The sequence below is a fragment of the Sceloporus occidentalis genome, unplaced genomic scaffold (assembly GCF_023333645.1).
Source record: "Sceloporus occidentalis isolate IW3139 unplaced genomic scaffold, rSceOcc1.0.p SCAF_30, whole genome shotgun sequence".
NCBI lineage: Eukaryota > Metazoa > Chordata > Lepidosauria > Squamata > Phrynosomatidae > Sceloporus > Sceloporus occidentalis.
Genome location: NW_028317010.1, coordinates 8051976 through 8073024, shown reverse-complemented (window position 1 = coordinate 8073024; position 21049 = coordinate 8051976). Strand labels below are relative to the sequence as shown.

At 38.6% G+C, this 21049-nt stretch overlaps 2 protein-coding genes across 2 annotated transcripts; both read right to left on the bottom strand.

The window, feature by feature from the left end:
* Window positions 1-206: 206 nt before the first annotated feature.
* LOC149299007 (protein FAM13A-like) lies at window positions 207-3690 on the bottom strand. Its single transcript, XM_089486821.1, has 6 exons — window positions 3646-3690; window positions 3266-3443; window positions 2964-3173; window positions 1744-1927; window positions 374-494; window positions 207-242 (listed from the first exon to the last, which is right to left on the bottom strand). Exons 1-6 carry the CDS (start codon window positions 3688-3690, stop codon window positions 207-209), a joined length of 774 nt encoding a protein of 257 aa, XP_089342947.1.
* Window positions 3691-10128: 6438 nt separating this feature from the next.
* LOC149299006 (monocarboxylate transporter 9-like) lies at window positions 10129-15898 on the bottom strand. Its single transcript, XM_089486953.1, has 5 exons — window positions 15703-15898; window positions 12405-12548; window positions 12063-12158; window positions 10753-11634; window positions 10129-10307 (listed from the first exon to the last, which is right to left on the bottom strand). Exons 1-5 carry the CDS (start codon window positions 15896-15898, stop codon window positions 10129-10131), a joined length of 1497 nt encoding a protein of 498 aa, XP_089343079.1.
* Window positions 15899-21049: the final 5151 nt, after the last annotated feature.

Sequence of the window (21049 nt, the reverse complement as noted above, 5' to 3'; positions counted from 1 at the left end):
AAATCAAAGAAAGGTAAGAAGGAATTTAGATTTTTATTGTGTTATATTCTGTATGATAAATTTGTTCTAAGGGTTAAAAAACAGCATGAGCTATTTGTGAGACCTGCATCTCACATAGCTTTTTACATCCCTTGGTTGCCAGATTTGTATTTATGGGGGTCAGTGTACAGAGCTGGCCTAGGCAACTCGAGCCACCCCACTCTTTCTCATTCCAAGGTTGGACATGACATCAGATCTCTGCCCTGAGAAGGACATGGGGAAAACATGTAGATAAGTAAGAACTTAGTCTGTCTTATAGGAAAACCAGCCCCATGAGAATAGTATGTTCATGTCATATAATATGTAGAATTTGGGGAAAATGGCATACTCTTACCTGTGGTACAATATGAGTTGTCACAAACTCTCCGCACAACTTGTCACAGTTCTTAAGTATATGCAGTAATAAAGCATTGCATAGAGCCTGTTCCTCATGTACATTAGGGCTAAATCCCACCCTGTCCAAAAAAACTGGGTTAGTTAATAACCTTAGCAATACATTGTAAACCTTGTCATTATATGTAGAATAGAGAGATCACACATCACATTTCTTTTAACTGGGACCTAATATATGATAATACCAGCACTTAGAAAATTATACACGATGCTTCATCTGTGAGGTCATTTGGTGGCCCAGTCGTTACCCAACATATGCAGCAGGCAGTCACTAATTACAAATTAATCGGTGTGGGATACCATCAGGTAACATATTCATGAGTATAGAACATGTAGGCAAAACACGACACAGGGAGCAAAAAGCCCCCTAAACATTTATGCATTGATCATGTTAGTTGGCAGAACTTTGAATGCTGATACAATAATATTGTAGATGACCCACTTTTATGCATCTTCATTAATCAAAGTTATATTTAATTTTGTAGTTTCTATTATATGTATTGCATATACATCAAAGCTGAGGACTCAAATGTGTGTTAAGGAACAGAGCCAAAACAAGGGCATGCAGTATCTTAAACTAAGACCTATGTGCCTATATATTGTATTAGCTACATATATATATATATATCATCCATTAATAGTGGATTAATTCTACTCCAAATCATAATGGCTAGTTTGTTACCCATTCTCTAAACTTTCTTGCACAACCTTCACTTTACCTTTAATCCATATGGCATTCAAACCCCTACTGAAACATCTATGATAAAGCCCAATAGTATCTTCAACATTACCTCTTCTACCCAACATCTCCGGCTTTGCCCTTTCCAATTAAACTTTTCCTAAAATTAGAATTGCTATCGCCATAGAAACCAATGAAATGGCCCAGTCAACAGGAACATTCCTCTGGTCACTATGGTAATAAGGCAACTTTTAAAACTTTGCACCAGAATGGAGCTTTATAAGTAATCTCCATGACATTTTTTATTGATTTTAGTATATGTTGTAGTAGCCATGTATGCTAGTGCTTAACGTACAAAAAATAGTAGTGATTGTAATAATTACTGTTTATATGTTGATAACAGAGATGTATTTACCTTTCACACTGCCCTAGGTCAGGCTGGTTGGGGAGATCTCTCTTCTGTCTGGCCCATTGAGCAGTGACACACCAAGGGCCTCATAGTCCAAAAGGGAGACCGTCCACCCCTCTGAACAAGTCCTAGTAGGCCTAGGCCAGAACATGTGACTGGCAAATGCATGTTTGTTTACTGGACTTAAAAGGAAACAGCATTAATTGAAGTATGGGTAACTTACCTTAAAAAGCTCGGGCCGAATACAACAGAAAGGTTTTCCAAGGTCATGTAGTTTACTTCACTATAGGAAGCCACTTTGATTAAGAAGGTGCACAGATAGTGAAGCACATTAAAATGTGTGTCATTAAGACCTTTTATTACATTTTTTAGCTCTTCTGTACATTCGTCTTCATTTTGTCTGTGTGCTATAATCATAAAGTATTAGTATCAGTAAGATTACTATTTTTTCTGAAGGCATACATGTTTTTCTTTGTTCTTAACGATATGTAATTTTAAGATATGTTATTAAAATGTGAAGATGGAAAAACTAAGCATTTAGAATATTACTGCCTCCCACAGCCTTATACAATAATATTTAATAGAAATAGTCAGGGCACAGGGGGAAACTGGGTGAGGAATGCTGAAAAACTGATGTTTACGTCAAAATATGTGGGATTGGGGAGATTTATCTTTCAAAGGGAATTTTTGGAGAAACTGTCATAATGCAATCAATTGCTTGTGTTATTATTATCTTTAATATTTCATTTTAATTTTTTAAATGTATATACATTCATATTCCCACATTTGACATTTACCGAGGGCAAAGTGAGTTACTTTGCATTTATATTAGAATCCTGCTATAAGCATTGTGTCATGCTACATAGACTTAAAATCAGAATTTAGGTAATTTCTTTAAACCTGAGTAGAAATGAAAACAAAACTAATTAATATGCTATATGTACGTGAACAAATTAGGGAAAATATGGAATTTAAGAGGTTTCCTTTAACGCCCATTAACTTTGTGTCTCAAAGTGACCCTGGAAAAGTGGCTCTCTAGTCATTCCAGGCTGGTCATGTGAGGAGTACAATCAGTGACATATTCTGCCACAGGCCACCTAGTCCTTGGCATAGGGCTGCAAGTGTAGGGGAGCAGTAGTCCCTCTGTCGCAAAATCTGGGAGCAGATCATTCTCTGGGGCAATCAGGCCAGCTCAGTGTCCCAATGATCAATGGGCCAGTTACAAGGGAGATCATTGATCATTCATTCCATTTATTCCAAGCCAGCACAGCCTCAGCATACTGCTTTAAAAGGCACTTTTAACATAAAGGGACCATTTTTATATTGAAAGTAATTCAATTTGTGTAATAGGTAGCATAAACAATGGGCATTAGCCGCAAAATTTTGATACTAAGTGTGCTATTTTGAATGAATAATCTTTGCAATTAGTAATGTTTTCTTTACCTTTGTAAACATTAATGAATGACTGCTGGATATTTTCTGGGATTATAGCCTCTGGGAGTTCTTGCAGGAAGAGTTTGAGGAGACTCGCTACACTATCTATATCTCCATCTTGATTTAGATCCACCTTCTCTCCTTTATCATATTTTGCTTTCAAAGCCTTTACCTTGTTTATTGAACCAGAGATTCTTAATAGACCCTTGTGCTTCAGACCTACAATCAAAGAAATTAGTTTTTATTAACACTTCATTTTTCTGTTTGTTTTTAAGACACACCATTTTATATTGATTTGGAGATCAACCTACCATAAATGGTAAGATGTTCCACAATTTCTTTAACTACATAAGGGATAGCACATCCATTTTTTACTTTAAGTTCGTCTAAGGAAACACCAAACACTGCTTCTGGCACCATGTTCTGAGGCTCTGATTCTGGTGTGACTTTATTGGTGTTTTTTTTAACACGAACGGCAGAGAATGATTTCTTTGAAAACAATGAGAAAATGAGTAAATGAGCATCAATATCTATTCTATTTATGTCTATGTTATAATTAAATATTTAGTACATATGTGGTGTATTCTGGAGTAAGACAGCATGATAGATTCAAGGAGCTAGAATTGCCAGGTCTGCATCACAAGGAGCCATGGTCATATTGGGTCATTGGCATCCCTATCACACCACAGACCTTAATGGGCCAGTTGAGGACATCAAACACCAAACATCTCCGCATTGGTATCGCCACAGTATTATCTCCACATGAGCTAATGCAAAGCGATCTTGGCTCTGTAGAGGAAGAAGACCTGCAGTGGATGAGATGGTCCTCCATACCTCAGTAGGTCTGAAGTGGCAGCTGGGAGTGCAGTGCCAGGTCTAGGTCAACAGCCACCATAAATACAGCACTGGCAGTACAGCACTTAAAATGATCCTTCTCAATTTTTGTTTATTAAAAAATCGTTGATCATCCAATTTATTTATCTTCAGGTATATCCCAGCTCTTAAAGGGCAACACCATCTCCCAGTCATGTTTGATGCCCAAAATCTTTGCAAAATACATATTTAAAAATATTTGCATTCATATTCACGTAAATCATGGAAAATCATCTTCATCCAATCAATCTATACAAGAAGTGTAAAAATATGGGGTATGGTAAGACACATACAGTTGTCTGACCACTTCCTTGTGGAGTATTTAACCCTATGATAGCGAAGGCTATTTTCAGACTGGATTATTCTTAATTAGTTAAAAACACAAGGAGCTATGCAGGTAAGTAATACACGTTTTCATATAGCGTTCATTTACCACAAAAGAAACTACTTGAAAAAAATAAAAGAAATACTTACACATCCGGGAATCGAGGCACCTGTTCCCATAACTAAACCGTGGACCTGTGGAAAAGTGTTGTCCTCAACCGACTTCACTAAGTGTTTGGAGACCTTGATCCGACATATCAAAAATTAGTATTTACAATTCTGTATTTAGTCAATTAAAAACAGCTTAAAAATATTTAAAAATAAATTTTTTTTTATGTTATGTCCTCATTGAAAGTTTAAAGTGCCTGTTTGTTGTTTGATACATTCTGGCAAGCCCGTGTTGCTAGTACTGCTGGTCACATGATCTGACTCAATAAATTTGTCTCCATGGAGTTCCATTTACACGCTGATATGGACAGGGAGCGCCCTGCTCAGTATTGGTTTGGAATATAGTCCAACACGTTAGCAATATCCTTATCCTTACTACTGTCATTATATGTAATGTGGATTATTTTTACCCCCAGATTATCTTTTGCCAGGTATATTATATTATATTATATTACTGGTTTATATACATATATGGCCTTTTCCAATATCCGCTACTGAAACCAGTATCAGACATCACATTTTTAACAGTATTTTTCGATCTATTTTTTTCTGCCCTTTTTTATGAAAGGTATCTTTTCGAATTTTGCTTTTGCTTATTTGGCTTCAAAATAATATAAATAGTAAAGCTGCAATTTAACAGGGGATTTGCCTCCTGTCGCCTGTAATGACTTACACCTTAATCAGTCCTTGGTTTCATCTTAGATTCAGCATACCCAGATTTAGCATCCCCTCAATGTATTAGCCTCTACTACCTCTGCTGAGAGGCTGATCCACTTATTTACCACTCTCCCATAAAGTAAAACTTCCTTACATTACATCTAAGCCTATGACCCTCTAGTTTTCGGTTAAAATCTATTGTTCTAACATTTCTTTTACTTTGAAATAAACATCCTTCCTGTACTTTGCTAAATCACGTTATGTATTTAAACGTTTCCATCAGGGGCGGGCTGGGCCAGGGGGGCAGGGGGGGCGATTGCCCCCCAGGCCACCCTAAATGTTAATAAAACGTCCGGCCGTGATTTATTGGAGAAGAGAGGAGAGATGACTGTAAACTCAATACATTGTATAAATTGGATTTCTGTATTTTTTTTTTATAAAATCTGGAAAATACGGGAAAGGAAAACGTATCAGTAATTAAATCTGTTTAACCATGCATATTTCCTATAATTGTCAATTAAAAAAATGAGTACTGCAATATAAAATATCTTTTGGAGACGACTTGCAGTCTACAGATAACACTGAAACAATGGCAAAACATATTTCTAACTCACAAAGGTGCAGTGGTCTCTGAGACGCAAGAAATTAACTATAAATTATTAACCAATTGGTACAGAACCCCTTATGGTCGCCACCTTCGATCCATAAAGGATGCCTGATTAAACCCAGAAAGAAATAGGATTCCTGTCACATTACCATACCTAGCAACCCTCCGGGTTTGACCAAGAGATTGCCGGGTGAGCACTGCTTCTCCGCTTCTCCGGTTCAAGACCCAAATCCTCCGGGTTGCAGGAGCGAGGTCTTGACACGCCCCGCCCCCGCCCATTTGTTCTTGAAGTGGGGGTGTTTCTTCAGCGGGAACGCCCCCGACGTCAGCGGGACCGCCCACCGACGTCAGCGGGAACTCCCATTAATATCATCGGGAACTCCCATTAATGTCAGCGGGACCATCCACTGACATCAGTGGGACCGCCCACCAACATCGGGAGCCCAGAAGTTCCCAGGTATGCATCGATTCCGGGGCTTATATCTTCTCTAACATCCCTAGGAAAGCGGTGGATTGTAGTCACAAATATCTATTATAGAGTAATGGGTTTATGTCCATTACTCTATAATAGATATTTGTGGCTATAATCCATAATTAGCAGCTGGTTATTGGGGCAAGATTTGAATTCTCCAACATGTCAAGTGTTAATTAAGGAGGATTGCTTTTTTTCTCCCCAACAGGCCATATCAGGATGATGATGCATACATGTTTCACACAAATCAATTAGCTTTCCAAAGTAACGAACACACAGACCACATTATCTTTTTATTTTAATATTTATTTTTTCTCAGCGTCTGTTACATGTATTGATTCCAAAGTATTTATAAACTACAAAAATGGAAACGTTACATACAAAAACAGCGTGAAAAAAAATTCATGACAAAAGAGCATTCAACTATACAAATTGATATACATTTTTTTCCAGAAAAGATCCATAGAATGGCTGAGCAACTAGATAAACCTAATGTGCGTTGGAGCTTGTATCATTTTGAAATGAATTATGTATGAATGTATATAATAAAAACAATGTAGTGTATGAGCAGGTACAAGTGAATGTTAAATGTCTCCATTGCCACTATTAAATTATTAAAGGCAAGCCATTGAAATGAAAGAAACTAGTTTCAAAGGAAATAACCTTTGTAGAGCCAACTGGGCCTTCGAAGAAAGAACAACTCTCTGGTGTCTCCTGCATTATCAGAGTCTTAATTAAGTTTACTGAAAACTTCTCAATTTTAACGGCAATCAAATCAAAGAGGCACCCCAATGAGATGTGCCTGGTTTTGAGGATGAAAAGGGCATTTTTTGCATCTCCTCTAAGGGACCGAGTTGGCCTGTCATGTTGCGGAGTTAATGAGGAAAGGTGAAAATTATCATCTTCATAAAAGGCAAAGTTAAGAATTCAAATCTCGGTCTTTGGAGGGTTATAAGCTTTCTACGCCTCATTTTAAACGAATTATAATAGAGAATAAGTTCCAAGTCTAGCAACACAGGCTGCATGAAATTACATATAAACCCTCAAAAAAGCTACAGTCCGAGTTGTGATTAGGAAATCGTAGAATCGCATTTTAACATGCAAGCTGATAATGTCCTGGTATTATTTCGTATTCCTTACTGTTATGGTTCATTTAATTGCTCAGCTATATTAGATTTTAATAACGTGAAAGACCTTCGAAACATTTAAGGGAAACACTCATTACTTAATTACATAATTTAACATTAAATTAAATATTGCCTTTCGCGAAACTCATTTTTAGAACTTGTCTAATTTCTGTGATAAGACCTATAATAAATGTATTGCTCCTGTTTTGTCATAGACAACAGAATGCCTGAGCATTGTCCAAAACATCTTTATAGAGATAGTTCGCTCCATGGACTATATCAAACAATGATCGGACAAACAAGTAGATAAAAAAGGTAATGTATTGCATATTCTAAAATAAAAAATAATAAAATAAAAAGTCCGTACTAGATAATATATTACTTGAAGTAAGAAACATGGGCCCTTTTAATACTTTCTGATAATAATCACACATACATAGGCACAAGTATTAAATACACCTGACAAATTGTGTGTGCCTAGAATTTAGATTTTTATGGTCGTTTTGCAAAGTCCTGCAATAGTTTTAAGGGAAATTTTCTTTAAAAATATAAGTAAATTATTGTAATGCAATGTAGATTGTAATGGCAAAATATTATTAGACCCTCTTTTCATGTATGATAGTTGGATTTATTCTTACCAAGTTCATCGATATATATTGTCTAAGGTTCTTTTTGTTTTTCTACATCAAACGTTTTGGGTGGGAAAGGTAGAGTCCATATATGTTTAAGGACACATAGGACGGCCTGGGCACCTTACTTCTGTGACCTTTGGATTTTCTCATTGTGAACAAAATACAAAGCAAAGTCACAGTTTCTAGAATTCATCAAGTATTTATCCATTAGACATGGAGCAGTCATTTGCCACCTACACAAAGTAGATTTGAATATATGTTCTGTGAAATAACATTGTATCGTTTAAATGAAAATTTCCCTTAAAAAACACTGATTTAACGACCATATTTTGGGTATGCTAATTCCTGAGAAGATTACTTTTTGACATAAAGGTTGACGGCCGCATACATTTAAAGATGAAGAATACATCTGCATTAATCTCCTTGCAAGACCTAAAGTGGGAGATATAGCATTAAAAGGGAGTGTCTCCATAAATATAAAATGATAAAGTGATTTTCCATGGGAAATCTTATCTTAGGGGCTTTCTAAAAGCCTTAAAATTGGAAAGAATTGGAGTGACTATACAATGCTGTACTAAGGAAGTCTTAGCTACGTCAATGGTCACTTGCTTTTTAAGATGTACAGATTTGTTTCTAAAAACTATTTTCTAATAAATATAAATTAAAAAAAAAAGACAAAAGCAAACAGGTATTAAGTATTTAAAAAGAAAACATATATAATTTCTCCTGCCATCAAAGCAAAATTATTAATAAGAAAAATGAATATATCTGTATAAGCTCAAGAGAAAATGCAGTCTTTAGTTGAAGTTGACATCTCTTATTGTGCCAATGTAGGCAAGGTATAAAGTTAAATAAGCTTTACTTTATACCTTTTTGTATGCTGACTTGATGTCAACTTCAACTACGGACTCCATTGATATAACTATTAAGCTGTCAACACCTTTCCTGCCAAGAGTGTGTTTTCGTGTTCGTTCCGAAGACACGCCGAAGAGAAGACGGCGGCGGTAAAACATAGGCGAAGACGAAGACACACACCACGAAGATCTTCGTGATTGTCTTCGTCTACCATTCCCCCCCCCCCCCTTCTAACTTACCTTGTCTTCGCGGCAGTTCCCGGAAGTGGAAATCCGCAGGTTCGCCGTCACAGGTTACAGGGCAGTGCGAATGAGCCTATTGGTCGCCTACAGGGACCTCCTCTGGCATCAACCAATTGGTTGATTCGCACGGTCTTTGTAAGTTAACCCCTGACAGCGAACCTATGGATTTCCAGTGGCATCTGCAGGGTAAGTTGCAGCATTGGGGTTTTAAAACCCCAATGCTGCAACTTACCCGGCACATCCCACTGGTCTCCCTCCCTGTTCAATTAAATGTCCGTACGAGCGACTTTATTGGTCCAACTTTATTGGTGCAGATCCCACTGGTCTCCCAGTTAATAAATGCTAGAACAGGGAGACCAGTGGGATCTGCCGGACAAGTTACGGCACCAGGAGTTTAGCAGTCTGTATGAGCGACCCTATTGGTCTCCGGCAGGGGGCTCGTCTGCCATCAACCAATGGCAGACGAGCCCCCTGCTGACGACCAATAGAGTTGCTCATACGGACATTTAAACTCCTGGCGCCAGAGCGGCTTTAACCCCGTATTAACCCCTTAACCGGGGAAAACGAAGAAAAAACAAACACGAAGAATGTCCACGAATATTCGCCCGAAGAGAAGACAGGACCAGGCGAATATTTGCGGAATACGAAGTTTTTTTTTCCCCCGAAGACGAGCACGAAGACGAACACGAAGAGGCCCCCTGGTGCCCAAGTCTAGTAAATACCCTGTTGTCTGCTATATCCACAAGAATCGCTTTTGAATGGCTTAAAGCATTTAACATATCAAATAGGTTGTGGCAGAAAACAATACTAATAATGGTTATTTTGGTGTGTTGTGAAACAGATGAACAGTGTGCTTTTATTGAAATAAACATTTTGTACCAATAACGAGCTCTGTGTCGTAAAGGTGTGCTGCACTTTCTAATGTGTGCCTCCATAGTGTAGATGAGCCGGTTGAATAGATCAAAGATCTTTCCCGTAACCGGCTTATTGCGCAGTGGGACACCTGGGGGTCCTCAGATTGGCAGGCGGGGTGCGTCACTGGTGGCTCGTTAAAGGTATAATGCAATAAACACTTATGTTGTTTTGGATAGTACCTGAGACTAGTGAACGATTTTCAGCTTTACCTTCTAATGCTCAATTTATATTGAGTACTACAATAATTTCAAACAAACTATCTATACTTTTTTTCTCTCTTTCTTTCTTATTGCTGTAACCCGTTAAACAGTTGAAGCTACTTTATAAATGTAGCTTTTTGAAGATGGTTCCTGCTTTTTCTTTTTACATTTATCCCAAAGTGGTAAAGACACTACTAACAAAAGGAGTCCACTCAAGAGAACACATGTTCCGCAGAAATAGAATGCTATGGTGTATGTCTGGGTCCAGTCGAAAAACCAGCCTGAAAGCAAAAAGAAATATGTTTAATATAGTTTAAATTAAATAGACATATACGTTTATGGCTTTGCTTAAGGGGCAGTGATACTGGCTATTACAGAGAACCAGCAACACTGTACTGGGGTCAGCAACATGGTTGGGCTCTGCCCTAGGCTTTCATCCTTACTATGAATATGATATTCCTGCATATTGCTATATATTGTGTGCTATAGAGTAAAGTTTAGTGTAGCGTAACCGGCCCGTTGAACAGTGGCGCACTGGAAAGCCTGTCCATTCTAATGGGAAAAGAGTTACGAATAAAAAACAGCACTCCTACATACTTATTGGCTGAAAGAGCCATACAAGCTAGCAAAATCCTTATACATATTCTAGTAGACAGTTTAATGATAATAGCGAGAAGTCAAGATCTATTTAGAAGAAGAAAGATTGCAGGCAAAATAAGCTCTTACCAACTATTGGCGGTCCAAGACAATTTCCAATTCCAGCAAAAAACATCAGTATCCCATAGGCATGTGTTAGTTTTTCCAGCCCCACGGTGTTTGTCGTCACATAAGGGAATATTGACCAGTTCCCGGATAAAAATCCTAGTGTCCCGGCAAGAAAAGCTAAAGCAGCGTATGAGTTTGCAAAAGGCACGGCAAATAAGGCCAGTCCTGTCAGGAATAAAGTAAAAATATACAAATACAATGTATTCATCCATTTAAAATCAGCAAGGATACCTAAACTGAGCTTCCCAACGGCCATCATGAAGCCAAAGATGGAGATAAGTGGCACAACAATGGACTCTTCGTCAATATTGGCACTTTTTGCTACATCCTCCAAAAGTAAAGCAGGAGGAAATCCTCCAATGTCAAAAAGCAAAATGGCCACAAACAGTGCCGAGAACACTTTGTTTTTGAATAGGTCAATCGTATTTTCCCAATAATCCAAGTATCGGTGACATTTGTTCTTTGCTAGTTGTTTGCAAGTATGTGCCTCCGCCACTTTGCTGATACAATTGTCCTTTTCTGTTGTGGGCAGAGCTGTAAACTTGTTCTTATGGAGGAGGGTTTCCAATTTGCAGTCATCTACTGATGTTTTGACAATCGTCCCTATATTTTCTTCACTGTTACAACCTTTTTCATGGTAGATGAGGTAGGTATCTGGAATTTTCTCTGGACATATCTTCAGTGGAGAAGCTTTGGGTGATTGTGGCAAAGGTCTCATTAGAATGCCACATGCTAATATATTTAAAGACAGAGCACCAACGATTAACAAACACCCATCCAATCCATAGAGTGATATTAGCTCCTTTTGAAGACCTGCATATATAAAAGTCCCAACACTTGAACCTGCAAATATAGAAACACAAGATGTGGAGCTAGTATTAAGAACAGCAGGAATACACATGTATAAATTAAGACAATAATACTCCCCAAGAATATATATCCCAATATAAATTATGGTCCAGGTTTTTAACGTGTTGTACTGCACCGTATCACGACACATTGCGTGGGCAGCTCTGTCCAAATCTAAACCAAGGGTACACTGTCCAAAACTGTATCCCGAGATATCCGGCTCCGGCTCCTAATTATATATTAATGATTTATTTAATTTAAAAATTTTAAACTATCTTCCCATGACCTTGTTACATGCATTTTAAAAACATTGTAAGGAGGAGTATCCATGAACAGAAAAAGGACCATTAACCGAAATAAGGCAAAGGATGAAATAATATATTTAAAGTACAATTCAAATCTGTCTTATTAAGATAATTCACCTGTTGAAATGATCCCAAGAGCGAGTCCTCTACGTTTCTCAAAATACTGACATGTAATAGTCACGGTTGCGGTATACAATAGGCCACACCCAAAACCTGGAAGAATATACAATGAAGAATACATTACTTACCAACACAATCATCATGTACTCAAATAACAAAAATACTAACATAGTCAATATCGGGCCGTCATGCGTCTAGCTGTCTGAGAGAAGGTCAGCGCAACTGGAGCAATAAATCAAAAGTGACCACTTGACACCATGGGAAGAAATGAAATATTCATACTTATTGGATCATTCCATTATTTGTAATATAGATAATACGGAAGTTAAATGAACTTACCAACCATAAATCCATACGAAAAATAAAGAAAGTACAGATTGGGTGCAAAACTGCTCAGGATAAGTCCACCAGCCACCAAGAATGAGCTAAAGATGGTCACTGGGCGCGCTCCAAATGAGGACACACTCGCACTGCACAATGGACCTGCCAAGAATTAATTTTGTTAAGAACACGAACACCTAAATACTTCTTGAATGCAAACAGATGACAATCTCTGATATTTGTATATCTTTGCTGTATAAAGGCTTCTTCCCATGTCACGCTAGGGCAGAGGGCACTGTTACTTTGCACACCGAGGTGTCTTTCACCATGATAAATACATACCCGCTAACCACAGAAGAGGTCTTTGCATGTATTTACACACGTGAGGGAACGTTCCTATTGTTTTGTTTCCCGACACTTTCCTACCACTTTAAGTGTCAAACATCATTGAACCACATATGAGGAGGGCAGCTGCAGAGCTGCAGATTCTACTTTAGATAAGTGCTTTATATGTTTTACATTCTGAAAAATGTATATTTAAACCACACACATAGTACTTTAAGAAATATTCTTATTCGGTGGGGCTGTCAGGCACCGTAAACATGTATTATGACTTATTATTATATAAAACTATATGGAAAATATGCTTACATATTAATTTGCTTCCACTACTAAAGCAAGCTCCCCCCATTTTAGTATTTTTGGGGGGGTTAAATACTTCTCTTTTTATTTATAGTGCTCTAAGCTACCTTATACAGTCCTCCCGTCCCTTATTATAGCCTTGCATGGAAGAATGGGGTTGTGAATTTAAAACGTAGTCCTATTTACCCGCAGCAAACTGGTTACCTTGGTCTAAAGGCTTCACATATTGCTCATTTTATGATTGTCATTATCTCCTGCTGGTACACCACATTTATTGTATAAACTATAAACCGATACTGTTATCTCCATATTTTGACCTTTGGGTAAACAACAATTGGCCAAACAATCTTTTAGGTCTGTTACAACATCTCATTTTGTATTAAACTATAACATGGTATCTTAGAAACACATGGTCTATTGCATGGTCTGTCCTATTGAAATGAACATTCTGTCTCACAAAAAATGAGAAACTCTGTCGTGATTCCTGCAAGTTGAACTCCCATCTTGAGTCCCTCTTGAGATCAATGACCACCCACAAAAACTGGATGTTAGGCAAAAGGTAAATCCCCCGAGCTTGTTCTTTGCAGAACCTATGAGGGTATCACAATATACCCTAACCATATGAATTGCTAACTAGACCCTGTAAAGTCAAAATAGTTAATGCATTTAATGAAATGAAAGCACTTCCATTGAATCGTTGATTGCTTTCCATTCACATTCACTAGGAGACCCTGTACTACCATCATGCTAATGTGATTTAGTGTAGGTGACCTTTATTGAACTGGGATTTACGGCGCTGGTTGTAATTAGAATAATCAGACAATTTATTTGGGGATTAAATAAAACTATTCCAACAACTCAAGAATGTTTTGCAATTCTCATAATTCCCTTTTATTAAATCTGTTAGAGCAAGGTATGAAAATAACCTTTATCTTGCCCTTATTTAAACACAAAAGTTTCTTTGTAGAAAGGTTTAAATTCAAATTAATCCAGATTGTGTTGTATATTATTGAAATGGAATCCAGCCCACTTTATGCAGATTCAAATTTAAAATAGTTCTCTGTGTTATATTTATAATAATTTATAAGAATTCCATATACCAACCACTAACCATTTTTATTATGATTTAGGGTTTCGAACACATGGAATAGGAGTAGTAAGGCTCCAGAGATCACGCTGATTGGAGGCGGGGTAAAATGACCTCTAAAGTAAATTAAAGATTTATTATTTTTTTAAGCAAAAAGAATGTCCCTTTCAAAAAACTTGATTCCGGATTGAGCCAAATCCCAAATTAACTTTATATCATAGACTATTCTTGGTCACTATAGCTAACCAAATGTGCGATTATTCCCGCATCATTTTATGTATAATATAATTTTAATGATTTAAGTAGGAGATGGTCTCAAATAATTAATATTATTTGGTTTACCAGTAATGTGATTAAGAGCAAGCTTTCTTGAAATGCAAGTGTAATTGGGAGTTTCTTCCCAAAGTATCTATCAGCAATCTGGTGAAGGAGAGTTTAATATCAAGTAAAAGATGCCCTCATCACAAGATACTTGCAGAGGGCCATATACATACCAGGAAAAAGTTGTAAAGGTGAAAAAATCAGCAAGGTAATCATTCTGACATTATTATTGATTGCTCCGTACATACATGTCTCAGAGGGACCTTCCACAATGGTTAACTGGTGCAACCAATATATTGTAGTCGTGCTAATTCATGAAGATCTTTCTGATGGAATGGAGATTTGGATTTAGCCTATCTTTATTTAAGTCAATGTACTCTGCTGTTTAACTTGAACATCCGGCTGGGCCGGGGTGAAGGTGGGCTGGGTAGGTGTCAGTTTTCCCTATTTACTTTTCCCCTTCTTTCATTCCAGACCACCTGACCATCTTCTGAACATATGCTCCAGATTGCATCCTCATGTCATTTCTCAAGGTTCAGGCATGGATGGGGGAGAGAGAGAGAGAGTAACCTCTTGCCTCTGGGAGGATACGGATTTTGAGTAAACACAAAAAGCTATTGTCGTCCCTCAAGCTTCCACTGGGTTTTTGCTTCTGCTCACTTTTTAGCTATTTCCTCTTAGTGTCCTGTTAGTTATAATCATTTGAAGTTTCCAATGGTAGTCAGCATTGCACGTAGCAAACAAGGGAATATATCTAACCTGACAAATACAGCGATTAACCTACCAGTAAGTACCATAATCTATCTTACAAATGGCTTCATGGAAAGCACATCCATCCACGCTCAACAGCAGAGAAAACGTCTGCTATTACCACGGCCATAATGAGGGGCCTTTACTCATCTCTAATGAAGCATACACTGGAAAAAAGGAGCCTGGACTTCTTCTGTTTGCTGATCTAAGGCAGTTTGTACGAATCATTGAGTTCAGAGGACAGGTGTGAGGCAGTAAAATGACTGATATCAGTGCAATTATTTTTGCCCTTAACATACCCTAGATACTCACTAAGCCTGAACATTGCTCTTGTAAAGATCACAGCAAAAACAAGAACAACTAGGGGATAAAGGTTTTTTGACACCAGATCCCTATCATAGATTCTGTGTTTGCAGATGGATATTTTTTAAAAACTCAACAAGTCAGTTTTTAGGGGGGTTTTTTTTCATTAACAAATGCCAAATTTATTAAGCACATAAATCTGATGTTACTTACTCGCTAGAAGACCAAATCCAGCAGCCAGTGACCCAACCCAGGCAGTCTTCCCTTTGCCTTCATCAAACACGTCCAGCCATTCAACATAAAGAATCCCAACGGCCAGAGGGGATCCATAACAGAGGAACTGGATGAAGAAGGAGATGGTGACAATGACCCAGCCCCATCCACCATCTGGTGGCTTTTGATATGCCATCTCAAGACAAGGCTGCTTCTAAGTATCTATAAAGAAATAACAGGATTTACTTAACAGACTTCAAAATCAGAAAAGCATTGGGTAGACTAGATGGGCTAAATGCTTGTTATCTACCATCAAATTCTATATTTCTGTGATATTTATATATGTTAAAGTTCGCAAGCCTACCATACATGGGAACTTCCCAGGCTAGGGTACCCTTGGAAGGAAAGCGAGGATGAGTTCCCAGGTTTGCTAACTACTGGATGTTCCACACAAAAGGAAATGACTTGAGAAACAGTTACAAAGCCTTTTTTTCAATTTCAATGACAATATCTCATTAAACACCTATTTCTTTGCATCACATGACCGTTGCGCATTCCCTGGGAAAATGGGGATGAGACAAACTTTTTTTGGAGTTATTTCTGAGAATGTTTTTGTTTTCTGGTTGTTAATCATGTAACATAATGTAAAATAACGTAAATATTTTCTAAAATGATTCAACTGTATTGAAAGAGATATTGTCCTTAACGTAAATCAAGTCTTTGGTATTTTACCTACTAAGAAGTTACTAAGAAGTTATCAATCGTATATTTGTTTGGCCTGATTTACAAGGATTCTGAGCAGTAATGCTTCATCAGCATTTCACACATATTAATAAGTAACCCTGAATTTTATGGATCGCTGTGTCTAGGAGAATAAAAATTGCTCAATTGAAGGATACGTACGCATGACATGTACAAAGGTACTGCATGGATGATACATTTATTTGCAGTGTTGTGCACCTGTATGTATGGGACATCATCTTTCTCTTATGCTGGGACAATACTACTCAAGGGTTTTACAGTCTTTATGTTTAAGGGCTCCACGTCTCGTGTTTGAGACACACAGCCTGCTTACTGTATTCATTATTTAAACATGTGCCGTGTGATTTATTGTAGATACTGCGCCATTGGTGTTCATCTGTATTTTATAGATCCAAGGTTAAAGATTTTGTCTGATGTGCCATTTTTTCCTAAACTGTCTGCGTGCAATTTATTGTATGATTTTACACTATATATATTTTCTTCTTTTTTCCTGTTTGGTATGTCTGTATATGCGTCCCTACACGTGCGAGACTTACTTACAGAATAGAAGGGATCTGTAATGTTTGATGTTATTATTATTATTAATTCTTATTATTTTTTATTTATATAGTGCCAACAATTTACGCAGTGCTTCCTACAGTCTATGTTTTTAAGGGCTATGAATTGTCATACAGCGTCACAACTTTAAAAAGGTCCCAAATCAAACATGTTCTGGTGCAATCGTTTCAAGCCTTGCATTTTCCATTCACCTTAAATCTTCATTGCCTTGAGAACAAAATAAAAGCAAAACAAGGCACATAAAGAGATATATAAAAAAATAAAATGAATATGTCGTTATCTCTGCTTTCATTTATTTTGAATAAACTCATGGGTGGTGATTATCGGTAAGGTCACATCAGGTCAATCACCGGAGTCCTTTAGGGACAGGTTAGAAAAGATGGCAATTTAAGAACATTGTTTTCCTATGCACCAGTGGATGCCTTTCAGATCGTTCAGCCTAGCAGAAAAACAAAGGTCTTTGTAAAGGCGAGTGATCGGCTACGATCAGCTGACTCGGCACCTTTTTAGTAAATCAGCTCTGGATAATAAGCAGAGATCCTTATCCCATAAATGCTTATTAATCAAAGCATAGGTGATGTTTCAGAACCCTTTTGGTGGGCTTCATCGGGAAACAGCTGCATACCCATTAGTCTGCATGCAAATCAGTTATTTGGCGCTACTAAAGATCCCTTTGGAGTTGATCTGATTTAAAATGATATCAGTTGTACCATTAAGTATATTTTCTATGGGGAACTAAAGATGGTCTATATGTGGCTGCCATATGTACTGTATTAACCCTAACCTAGTAGCCTCCTCTAGAATCAGCCTGCATGGGGTCTATATAGACAGATGTATAGGGGCAGGTGGTCCACCATACTGATACCCACTGATCCTTATAGCATAAAATGCCTGAAAATATGCTGGCATCTTAATGAATAAAACATGCTTAGACTGGGATCTATCAGAAAGGATCATGTGTGATTAGCAGATAAAGTACTGGTCCTTACTGGTCCTTTGCATCACTGTTATGGGAAGCCAACCCATCCCCGTTGCCCCGGGATTACATCACGCAATGCGTTCGGTACTCGATGATGTCAAATAAGTTTCTATCCCAAGTAAACTTTTTTTACAGCAAACTTGGTGGGGTCTTCTTAACCATTTATGTGCCGGAGTGTAACCAACACACAAGAAGAATACCGTATTTCCTACGAGAGGGCTGCCATTAGAATCTCGTATGGACCGACAGCAGAATTGCGATGATGGAAAGAAAGAGAGGCCGTAAGAATGCGTTGGGGGGGTTACCTGCTCTCATACTCTCAGCCTTGTGGATGGGGGTCCCCAGAGAAGCAGCTCAGGGAAGCACGGTGCCGGGGGCTCGCCGCTGTAATTAGGGATCCCGGAGCGGACGCTCTCCGCAGACAATGATCCCGGCAGATCTAAAGCTTGGGCTTTTTTTTCTGCTATTTGTGTCTGGTTTTTATGGAGCCCTCCTCTTTTCTCCACCCGCTTCACCTCCTCTCCCTGCCTAACATCAGTCCGGTCTGAACCGGTTCCCATGAGTGCAGCGTGCGGATGATAATGTAACCGGGAGGGGGTGCAGCCAAACGCTCCGGAGCCGGACGCGTCTTGTTACCGCCGCCTTAGGATCTCCGTCTTTCTCAGTGGATTCTACAACGTACAGGAAATGTATATAATTGCGGGAGTTCACTCACACATTTACATATTTAGCAACAAACACAGGAAATATTTACATAAATATAAAGTGCCCCTCTTCAGGAGGGGGAACCCCTTCTTTTGCCCCAGCTTCCCCCCCTCTCCATCCCTCATGCCCCTCTTTTCTATTAGCTTAAGAAGCTTGGTGGGGTTATCCCAAATAACTATACATCTTTGTACAGAAACAGCACAAAATGGGCTTAGAAATAAAAATCGTGTTAATAAAATATATTCTTTCTTGACATTCTGTAACATAAATAACTTTTTTTTGTATAAATTACTATCCAAAGGTCACAAAATCACATTAAGAACTTTCGGTAAAGCCATGTTCCATGCTTTTATCTCTAACACATCTTCTAGAACAAAGGGGACCCTCTTTGGCCATTTGGACCTGATCTGCGGCTGAAGAGGCTATATCGGCCACTAGCCTAATGGCCACTAGCCCACCGAGCATCTGCCTGGTATGCCAGATGGCCAGTCCGGGACCCGAAGCAGTTACTTAATAAGAATAAAACATCTATTTAAAGGTTTACCTTGGGCTTGTTTAGCTACTCACCTTATGTGGCTACCTACAAATTTTTATTTGCACTAATATACCGAATAAATGAATTTATTACTAAAAAACGTACGTAAATCTGTTGAACACAAAAAATTGGCGTCACCTACCATTTAAAAAAAAAATGGAAACAAGGGGCTAACATAATTGCCAAAGGGTTTACTGATGATCATTTAGCCTTTTAAACCTGGATTACCGAACACAACGTGCCATTGGGACACTGGGGTGATAAAAAATCACCCATTTCTAGCTACAACATCCACAACATTATGATCAATGAGAGGTGAAGTGAATAACACTGATAATCTTGTTATCATAGCACCTGTCAGTGGGGGGGGATATATTAGGCAGCAAGTGAACATTTTGTCCTCAAAGTTGATGTGTTAGAACTTAGAAGCAGGAATATGGGCAAGCAGAACGATCTGGGCAACTTTGACAAGGGCCAAACTGCGATGGCTAGATGACTGGGTCAGAACATCTCCCAAACTGCAGCTCTTGTGGGGTGTTACCGGTCTGCAGTGGTCACTACCTGTCATAAGCAGTCCAAGGATGGAAAAGCGGTGAAACGGCGACAAAGTGATGGGCAGGGGGTGACAGCCCGTGTGGTCAAATCCAATAAATGAGCTGCCGTAACTCAAATTACTGAAAAAGTTAATGCTGGTTCTGATAGAAGGGTGTCAGAACACACAGTGCATTGCAGTTTGCTGTGTATGGGGCTGGGTAGCCGCAGACCAGTCAGGGTGCCTGTGCTGACCCCTGTTCAATGCCGAAAGCACCGTCAATGGAAACGTGAGCATAAGAGTTAGAAGAAGGTGGCCTGGTCTGATGAATCACATTTTCTTTTACATCACGTAGATGGCCGGGTGCGTCGCTTACCTAGGGAACACATGGCACCCAGATACATCCATGGAGGCCGCACCTCACAACTTACAGGACTTAAAGGATCCGCTGCTAACGTCTTGGTGCAGATACCCCAGCGCACCTTCAGAGGTTTAGTGGAGTCCATGCCCCGATGGGTCAGGGCTGTTTTGGTGCCAAAAGGGGGACCTACACAATTTGCAGGTGGTCATAATGTTATGGCTGATCGGTGTATATATATATACATACACACACACACATATAAACTAGTGCTATGTACACATAAATTATACTTTGTAAAACTGGGTGTGGGGTATGTGCTTTCACAGAAAGGTCCTTATATATTCTCCTTAATTAACAGGCTGCTGCATGTATTGTTCAAGAGCAGTGGTTCTGAAACAATCCTATTTGGTTGCCTGCAGGCAGCCACAGCCATGTTTTGGTGGCCACCACTTTGCAGAATCAACATAGGATTACAAACACATACATAACCAAATAGATTCACATATAGGATTCTCCCACATATATGTGTATACACACACAATGCTATACACATTCATACAAACACTCTCCCACACATTCACTCACGCTCTCCACATACACACAAAGCTATGCCCTGTGAAGATTACCGGTGTAACCATGGTAACTGAGGGTACATTTTTTTATCTGTAATGGTGGTCACACTTAAGAAATGTTGTTCTAGGTGATGTTGTTGTTTTCAGTCGCTGAAAGCCATGTTTTTGAGTTCTGTCCCAACGTAATGATGAAACAGGAGAATTTCTTCCTCGACAGTGATTAAGACCGATATTTACTGGGGTAAATCCCAACACGGCATTGGAGGACAGTTAGTATACGAATTAGAAGTGTATTGAAAATCTAACATGTACAAGTTTCCTTTCTAGCTTACATCTATTATTT